The 10566-nt window shown below is 32.6% G+C and overlaps 1 protein-coding gene across 1 annotated transcript; it reads left to right on the top strand.

Moving 5' to 3' along the window:
• The first annotated feature begins 7520 nt into the window (after positions 1–7520).
• LOC116347379 (phenoloxidase-activating factor 2-like) lies at positions 7521–10403 on the top strand. Its single transcript, XM_031777954.1, has 9 exons — positions 7521–7632; positions 8211–8306; positions 8365–8392; positions 8456–8499; positions 8698–8999; positions 9079–9370; positions 9437–9823; positions 9886–10035; positions 10096–10403. The coding sequence occupies exons 2-9, from the start codon at positions 8246–8248 to the stop codon at positions 10131–10133; spliced, it is 1302 nt and encodes a 433-aa protein (XP_031633814.1). The 5' UTR covers positions 7521–7632; positions 8211–8245; the 3' UTR covers positions 10134–10403.
• Positions 10404–10566: the final 163 nt, after the last annotated feature.

The following is a 10566-nucleotide window of genomic DNA, read 5'->3' as shown; positions in this document are numbered from 1 at the left end:
TAAGGGGAAATCTCGATTATGTGGATCAAAAATTAATTCTTTAAAATATTCAAAACCACAATCAAGAAAAAATGTCAACATTTTTTTAGCAAGTTCATTTTGATAGCCACGAAGGGCTACTCCCAAAATACTGCTCATACGAAAAGGGTTGTTCATTAATAGCTCCAATTTTTCAGATGATTTAATACTTTCAAGTAGAACATTAATAATGTTAACGTGACCTTCTTCAGTCGTATTACACAAACCCTTATTAATGTTGTGTAATTGTGAAAAATCTAAACGTTCAAAATCATTAACTTTAAACTTTATATTCGTGGTATTCGTGGTAATTTTTTCATTGAAAAACTTATACACTTGTTTATGTTTTGGGACATAACTTAATAAAAATATCTGCACTTCAAAATTGTCAAAGTTCTTAATTAGATATTTGGTTACAAAATATTCAGCATAGCTACGGTGAACAAATTTCAAATTAATAGTCAATAATCCGATTCTAGCGAGTTCTTCCTTGGCTTTTTCCAGACAGCACTCTTCCTCTCCAAAGAAAGCGTTAAATTTGTCCAACTCTCTTAAAAGTGGCAATTTAGCGAGTTCGGATGCTTCAAAAAGCTCTTTCAATGAAAATTCGTGATGAATTTTTTCCACAGCGTCTAAATAGTATTTAACTGCTACATTCAAAGCTAAATTACCATTAGCCGCTTTTGCTTTTTCTTCTTTGAAAATCTTAAACTTCATTTCGATAAATGTATCGTATATGGATCCCAGACCTTTAAGGTTCAGTTTAAGTTTTTGCTCAAAAACTACTTCAGTCAACATTCTAAGATGCAAAGGAACTATGCTAAACTCTTTATTGTCAGTTTCTTTTCCAAATTGCTCAAGCATTTCCCCTGCATATTCGATAAACGATAATTTCTCAATAGCTGATCTTAGTTTCTCAGAATCATCCAAGTTTTCTTCGGAATATCTCTGTACAATTTCGTATATATCGTTCTTCAGTTTCTCATCAAATGAATTATTTTGTTGAAGTTCTTTCAAGTTTTTGATAATATCGTTACAACTTCCATTATGAAACTGCCCATGCAAATGCTTATTCTTTAAATTCCATTTCCAAAATCTGTCTGAAAATTTCTTTTGGTCGTTTTTATTAAAATACTCGAAATGATATGCAATGGATTTAAGTTTATCTTCTAGATTCTTCTCCTCATGAGTTCGGGATGTGATCCAAAGCTGTAAAACTTTAGTTTCTTTAAGTGCAAGCATTAGTTTGATTGTTTGCTTCTCATGTGTAGAGCAAATCTCATCAAAACCATCGAAAAGTATTTTTATTTGTGGCATTCCACATTCTAAACCTTTTTTAAAGAGTGATCGTTCTAATTGTACGTTGGCTTGTTTGTCAGATATTACTATTTCGGATAGGCGATTGAAAATTCCAGTATAATTTTCCGAAATATTTGCCAAAAATTGTACATGATCATTTAAATTTATTCGTACAATCCATACATCTTTATCCTCATGCATTTGCTTGGCCAAACTAGTTAATACAGTCGATTTGCCTGCACCAGGATCATCTGTCAATATTATCACCTGGTTTTCATTCAGATCAAATTCAACTAATTCATTTTCTTCATAAATAAATTTTTCTTTTTCATTAGTTTGTGGATCTACTTTTTCTAGATTAAATCTTCTTGGGATATAATAATCTTCAACATAGCCAATGGATTTAAAAGACTCTTCATTTCCTAGGCGCAACTCTTTTCCTTTTATTAACTTCAACAAATTTGTTTCATCAATGATTTTTTTGGCCGATTCGAGTTTGATGATTTCATTAAATTTTATCTCTTTTCCCTGAAAGTTGACATTTTTTCCAAGCACATTCTCTTGTGAACCTGAATTTAAATATGTGAACCCAATATGTTCATCATTAACTGGCTTAATTTCTTCTAATTGATCATTTTTCACAAATTCGGTTTGACTATCTGCGATAAGGATAAGTTTTACTCCATTCCATGTAGTTATTTTATCTAAAATGTTTTTGGGTAAGTCAACATACCCTTTTTTAATTCGACATTCAATTACACAAAATTTTACATTCTTTGAATCAATTGCATCCGAAACTAATGTCTGTGTTGCTGCTAGTTGTAATATTTTGTAACGGATGAAAATGCAACTGTCTGATATAACTTTACAATTCTTTAAAGTATTATTCACTTTAATGGCAGATAATTGTGTTATTTTAGTGCGTAAATGAAAAATTGATTGCACATTTGAACCAAGATTTCCTTCCCGATTGATAAAATCGTTCAGTTCTTTTAAATTGCTCTCATATTGAATTCCATAACGTTCAAGTTTTTCAGTGTATGCTCTGCTTAAGCCCGAGATCATACAATTTTTGATTTCACCGTTCATCTCAGTGAAAAACTCTTCTGCCATTGAAGATGTGAAAAAAATACCATTTTTCTTTTTCAAAAAGCACATCATTTCTGTCTTCAAAGTGGCACACATCAAGCCAGCATTCATTAATTCAAATTTCTGTTTTAATTCAATTCCAATTAGTTCATATAATTTTTCCTCGTCTGGATATTTAATCACGAAACGAAAAACCCCTAAAAAATCTTGAAGCTGTTCATCAAACTTACGTTCATCTAATGCCAATTGTAGGACTGTTATTTCGGAGGAAATTATTTGCAATTTTTGCTTCAATTTTATTTTCATTTCATCCGGTTTACTTTCATTTGTAATTACGTTCAAACATCTAAAGATTGAATTTTTCTCGATTTGATTCTTAATAGACTCTGTGTTAGTCTCATTCGATATTTTCTCGATAAATTTTTGATCTTCACTCAATTTTTTTATAAACGACTTGTATTCATTCGAATTGTCATATTCCCTTAACTTATTTGTACAATCTGTTATCACATTACCAACATAATTTAGAAATGGTGTGGCTTTCTCATCAATATTATCGTTTTTTCCACAGATATTTTCCCAAAATGTTTTCTCAACATTAGTATTACGTTTTTGACCTCTGACTTCCTCAATTTTCTTACGTTGCTCTTTATTATTATCATTATCTTTATGTTCTTTTAAAACACCATCAATTTCGTCTAAAAATCTCTTAAATTCCTCAACAAATCCTACGATGTCTTTAATATTCTTTAAATTTTTGTATATTTTTTTTGCTTTTGCCTTTTTATACTTAAATTTTGCAATTTTCTGAATTTTTTTCAATTTTTCTATCACCAGATCAATATCTGCTCCAAGCAAGCATTTGGTATAAAGAGCATTATCTTTTGTCAGGTTTTCCAAACGGCTTATAATATTTGCTAATAAAATATCTTTGACATTGTTGAATAAACAGCTATCTTGGTCATTACTTTTAAACTTTGATGTTATTGCATTGAAATGCTCGTTTTCAAAATACAGAATTTTATCAACGCTTGAAAGATTTTCATAATCAAAATAATCGTTCCATTCTTTATCATTTTTCGATTGTTTAGATTCTTCTTCGGCTCTAAATGCAAAATCGGTATTGGTTATAATAGTGAAATCTTTACAAATAGCCTCTTTAAACCGATCATTCATCATAATTTTACAATATGAAATGAAATATTTTTCCAAACTAAAATCATTATCGCTTGATTTTAATTGACCAACAGTGATTTTTGTTTTCTCTGGATCCTGTTTGTGTTTAGCTTGCAAGAAGCGCCAATTTACTTTATCTTTTTCATCTTTATACCTGAAGACAATGTCATCAAATTTTTCTGCTTCATCCATTTCGGTTGCCAAAGAAAAGTCATACCCCTTTTTAGAAGCACGATGCACGAACAGCATTAGAAGATTTATTTGATAGACAACCCCATGGAGTGAACGTCTTAAACCTGATGAATTGTAAGATTCATCACGTTTTCTTTGTTTTGTTAATGTATGTGCACCTTGATCCTTATCGGTCGAATCCGATGAATGTGAACGTTTTTGGTGGCCTTTTACTGCAGCTGAAGACGGTCCTGAGTTATCCATGTTATACAGATTTGTATTCAAAAACTCCTCTGAAATTTCAAGATTTTTGCTTTTTTTAGTATAAAGTAAGAATAATTATAAACCAAAATATATGTCATTAACTACAAACATGTGATTGTGTATTGTAAAGCGCATGTATGCGCTCATCTACTATATAAGTACATGCATCAGTTCAGTCTCGCAGTCATTTTCAGACACCACACATCAACTGTCTTTCATTTAAACAAACACATTTTTATTCACACACTATGATCTTCGTCCTATCATTAGTTTCGACTTTTAGCAGAGGCTACTTTGAATATTATTTAACAAGAGTAAAGGGAAATCGTATAGCGTTCACTTACTATGAATTATGAATGGAAAAACAAATTAATTTATTGATCACAACCAGAAAATGGTACGCAACAAATTTTTCCCAAAAATAAAAAAACTCAAATCACCATTGAAATGTCCAATATTTCAAGGTAGTTGGTTTTAATATCAACAAATAAAGAAGTACGTTTTTCTAAAACAATGAAGTCCTCTTCCACTTGGATTTCTTAATAGAAACCAACAGCAAGTGAAGAATTTAACATTGAAGACGTTCAGCTCAAATCAATAAATTTGATTTCTTGTGATTTGGATTTAAAAAAAAACTTAATTAAAATCATACACTGTACACTGCACTGGGTTGCTGCAAAACACGTATCACTGGCGCCCTCACTGTATTGCATAGTGAAGTAACTCAATAGTACGTGTTTGAAATGTGAAGATTTTTTCTCGCACGAACTAGATGGCGCTAATAACTAAGTGTCTTTGCAGCAATGGTGTGGTACACTGTACACTGTGTACCACATCCCCACATTAACATGGCCAAACAATGGTTACTCTGTGCTTCTCTATACCCAAAACGCGTAGAAAAATGATTTTTAGCGATTTCAAAATTAACAACAACATTGTAATATAACAAATAAACTATTCATAAAAAACTTTATGATTTGGAGAAAAATAAGAGTTACTTTTTAGGATTCATTTAACAAATCATTGAAATGATAAGGACGGTTCAGATCACTTAGGTCTTTAATTTAATTTTAAATTATTTTACTCACGATGTGGCTTTATTTTCACATAAATTGTTAAGCACGTTGCACTAAAATGTATTCACAGTGTTTGAAAAAGTAAACGATACAACAAAAATGAGTTTTATTATGATGAATTTCAAGGCATCCCAAATAGTTCAATTACGGACTAACGCAGAGATGTGCGTATGGATTTAAACTAGAACAGTTTTGAAGAAACATGTTCATTCGTAGTGGCCGACAATGCGAACACAAATGAACACAAACAATTTTTTTAATACGAACGAACACGTTCGTCGACTTCTCTAACGCATAGTAATACTCATTCCGCACATATAACTGAACATTTGCTTTTATGTTGTATACTGTTTCCTTCTATCTCAATTAAACCATTTTACTACTTGACCATAGAATTGAAGTAAATTAGTGTAAAATAGACGATATTTGAGAAACATCCTGGCCGTATATCGATATGAGGAATCAAAAAAGAAACACGAGTGGAATGTCAATTTGCTTGTTTATTTATTTTTTGTCACCAGCATTTCGGCAAAAATTCCCAATTTTATCCCTCATTTATTGGAGTGCATATTTATTTTTCATATGAATGAATCATATCTCTAAATATATTTCAACATGTGACAAATAACCCGCATTAAATTCAACTAAACAATGTAAGCGATTGGTTCTAAAAGAGGCTAAATTGAGTTTAATAAACTGTTCGAAATAGTAGTATTCATCACTATTGTGACACATCGAAGCGAAAATACTTGGAAGGCTACACATGCTTGGTGTGATTGTATTCGGCGAAGTGATTTGAAAATCACTTCTTGTACACAATGATAATATGAACGCGTTTCTGTAAACCGAAAGATTGTAGGTCATAAATTGGGTATAAGAAAAAAAAACATCAAATTTACGCCGTTTGGTGACTAATATATCAGTTATATCATTACCATTTACACAATTTTAACATTTTGTATATGAACGGATGCGTCACTGAATGATTTATATCAGAACAGCCACAGTTGGACCAAACAAGTAATTTAAAACACTAGAACACAAAAGAAGTGTTTTGTTATTATTGTGTTCGCATGCTTGATTCGAGTTTTAACATGTTTTAACATTGAATTTGCATTTCACTGTCAATGAAACAGAGTCAAGATTGAAAAGAGGTACCGTGGTGACAAATTTATGCAAAGTGTTCATTATTTTAATTGCGTTAAAAAAACATCAAAGTGTATTCTCATGCAAAGGGGGGGAGTATTTAATGTTAAGAGAAATTTAAAAAACAATTGTTCCTTGAAAATAAGAGCATTAATTGATTCCGATTGGGTGGTTTGGTTTTGGTAGAATGTCATACAATATTTTTGTTTTTATCAACGGAACATATATAGTCTGCGTAGCTGAAGGTGGATATAAGATCTCTTGGTCATACCTCACTTCCCCACTCTAGCTCTTTAGTTTTATACGAATGTAATGAACGCACAAATACGCGTTATAGATTAGATAGAAGATCATGCCATAAATAACCATGCCCACATGTAACATTTTATGTTGTACGCAGAGAATACATACATGTGCGTCTTCCAATCGTACATTCGTTGTGATCGTATATTGTAACAACGCATACCGATACAACAAGCATACGTTCATGATTGGACGCATTTTAAACGAATAAACGGGGAATTTATATGAATTAGTTAAATAATACTATTTGGACGAATGAATGATCGTGCTACAGTGGATTAGTAACTAAATAGTAGAGTGGGAATTGAACCTATAAATATGATTTTCTTGATGTAAAATTGGATGGAACCAGAATCATTTCGTTAGCACCCATTTATATTGATTGATTGGTCGATTATGCTATACTATATCTATTAAATATATCGAGAAGAGAGTATGTTATTCAGCGCTTATGGCTGAATAATGTCTGAATAAAAACATACTCTTTTTTAAAATTCGCTATTTGCTTTATTCAATCATGTTTGATGCAATGAATACGGTCAATAATATTTTGTTGGAGAAGTTACATATGCAAAATTGGGTGTTGCGATTCAATCCAGGCGCTAACGCGTAAACATTAACCACAAAACCGTTATTGGAATGGACCGATCAAATTTTCGGCAAGAAATTCTACACGGAATTCCGATGATACAGACGACGAATACAGAAATTAACAACTATAATTGTCATTGGTCTGCGGTGTGAACAAGTTCCTACTAAAAAATCTTGTCAATGAAGTTTACCATAATTTGCATTTTAATTTACTCGGTACGTTGTACAACAACACAATGACACGGCAAATGAGTATAAGCGAAAAAATACTTGTTATTTTGGTTCCAAAGTTGTTTATTTTGCACAATCAATGTATTGGTAAAATATGTATGTCTGCAACTTGGATCTTTCGATTACCTATAAATCGAAATCCAGTGTCTGGTGATCAGTGCATCGCGGTGGACCTGCCTGTTCGAAAATAGTTCTTTAGTCGAAAAGTTTTGTTTTTATTCGGTTTACTGCAGTTTCGCCCTGTCTTCAACTCAAAAAGTGCCAAACGGTTATTATCAGACAATATATTGAACTAACTGGTCATTTGAGCTGACAGTACGTTAGCCAGCTAAATGGACTAAAACAATAGAAGTTATTGTTTTAATGAACAATCACTTCTATTAAAACAAGAAAAGTGATTCATCATTAAAACAATAACGTCTATTGTTTTAGCCCATTTAGCTGGCTAACGTACTGTCAGCTCAACTGACCAGTTAATTCAATATATTGCCTGGTTATTATCTCAACAAACAATTGACATTTTTGGAAATATTATTTTGAAAATGCTTTGAAAATTGGTGAATTTGCAAAATGCATTGTGAAATTCCAAAATAAATCTTACTATTTTTGAAAAGAGTATGAATTTGCTTGTTATCCAGAACATTTTTGTCGATCACTAGAGATTTATGGTTAATTTTCAATAAATTTTTGCGGTTCAAAAAAATGTTCAGTACAAAAAATAGAGCGTCTGCCAAGTTCGATGCCCTCATCACTTTCATAAAGACAAATCATGAGTCATTTCGCATTTAGAATGATAAAAGAATAGTTTTTTTTTGCATTGTTTACAAACACGTTTTTTAAAAACAGGTTCACATTTTTAAACCGGCACATTTGCTTTCGAGATGAAGTCAGTCATTGCAATAGTTGTAGGTTTTTGCTTTGTTTCCGTTAGCGGTATACCAGGTAAGACAATCGATTTTTTTAATAACCAGAATTATGTTGATTTTTGTATTAATTACAGAATTTCGAGTGAGGCGAGCCGATGAAAAGTAAGTAGAACCTCTTTTGAATTTATCTACTTTTTCGAATAATAATAAAATTCCACAATATAGTGAATCATGGAAAGCACAGACACTACACAGAGCCGCTTATGATGGTGAGTGATCATTGAACCAATCTGAACATTTTTATTGAATTAGCCTTGATATTTAACAACGTGTATTCCAATATAATTAAGGTAATGTACAAGAAGTCAAAGAATTACTTGAAAATGGAATAGATAATTGATGTCAAAGATAAAAATAAATGGACGTCTACGATCGTACGTTCTTAAAAATAATTTATTTATCATCAGAATTGGTTCAACAAACAACTGAAATACTCACAATCACCCAAAAAGCCAGCAACGACAAGGAAATCAACAATAGTACTAATATTTTGGTCCAAACAGTTACCAAAATCGATGTTGACATCGATAAAACTGTTACCACTACGGAAACACTCGTAAACACACCCACTACCTCCAGCAAATCCGATGGTATCGACAGCAAGATTATTGGCAGCACCACCGATGCAGTCATCGCTAACATCACCACCACGACTTCATGTTCATCTTGTACAGCTGAGAATCCATCATTATCGTCAAAAATATCAAATGTATAATGAGACAATATTATTATATTTCTCCCATTTGAATCGAAATCAAAGAAAACATCTCTCTGCTTATATTTCTTAGCCGTGTGAGGTCGGTGAATGTGTGCCATACTATTTATGTTTAAATGGTTCGGTAATAACCAGTGGCGAAGGAATTATAGATGTTAGATTTGGTGCCGATGATGACCCAGAGCCAGAGCGTCACCCATGTCCAAACTTCTTCGACACCTGTTGCTTTCTTCAATCGGAAACAGGAATTGTAAAAGACACTATTAATCCACCGCCACCAATCGAAATGCGAGATAAATGTGGAATTCGGAATAAGAATGGCACTGCATTTACGTTAATCGAACGTGAAAATGAGGCTCAATTTGGTGAGTATTTAAATTTGAAAAGAAAGCGAGAACGAATGTTTGACGAATTATTTACCATAATTTTAGCTGAATTTCCTTGGACCGTGGCCATTATTTACAAAGTTCGTGAAAATAATTACGCTGTAAATGTGTACAAATGTGGCGGTTCATTGATTCATCCACAAGTAGTTATGACGGCCAGTCATTGTGTTATCGATCTAACTAATGTTCAGGACATTTTGATCAGAGCCGGCGAGTGGGATACACAAACTACTGACGAACCGTACCCACATCAGGATCGGGCTGTGACCGAAGTTATAATACACGAACATTATCGGCGCGGACCTCATTTTAATGATGTTGCATTGTTGATTCTGGAGACGCCCGTTGAAATTGCCGAAAATGTCAATACAGCTTGCCTCCCGCCACAAGATTTTGTGTTTAATGGACAACGCTGTCTTGCTACGGGCTGGGGTCGGTTTTGTCTCATGTCATGCATATTTATCACATTAATTTCTAATTTCTGCTCATCATAGGCAAAGATAAATTCGGCAAAGATGGACTTTATCAAGTGATATTGAAGCGAGTTGAACTTCCGGTCATTCCGAGCAATGAATGTCAGCGAAAATTGCGTGAAACTCGTCTCGGACGCCATTTCATCTTAAATCCAAGCTTCATTTGTGCCGGTAAGAAATATGTGGTTTTGTAGCAATAATAGTTTTTTATTCATATTTCATGCTGCCTAGGTGGTGAAAAAGGAAAGGACACGTGTCAAGGTATATAAAAACGACCATTCCTATCGTGTGTTATAATCAGAACTGTCTCTTTAATTAACTCTTCTTGATATGCGCACTTGTACTTTACATGCGTTACCGCTAGTACGAGTGCGCATGCTTACGCTACATCACCCCACTAAGAGTGGATGATGGTGAACAAATTGATTTTAAAACCATTCTTCATTTGTCGTCACAAACTACATTTGTTTTTTACAATATTTCACTCAACACTTTTGGTGTGTATATTTTCTTATCAAACTAATTCGTTCATTTACATTTATAAATTCGCTTTTCATTTGATTCGTTCGCCCCTTTCCAATAAAAGAAATTTGTTTACACATCATACGCTTAAAATTTATACATTTAAGTGACCTCATTTGAAATATTATTTTTTACTTTTATCTTTTACATTTATTTCGGGCCTCGCGAAAAAAAACTGTA

Source organism: Contarinia nasturtii, unplaced genomic scaffold, assembly GCF_009176525.2.
Source record: "Contarinia nasturtii isolate CC-2019 unplaced genomic scaffold, AAFC_CNas_1.1 Cnas_scaffold_1840, whole genome shotgun sequence".
NCBI classification, from domain to species: Eukaryota; Metazoa; Arthropoda; class Insecta; order Diptera; family Cecidomyiidae; genus Contarinia; species Contarinia nasturtii.
The sequence above is the reverse complement of the archived record's forward strand: the minus strand, read 5'-3'. Positions and strand labels throughout refer to the sequence as shown.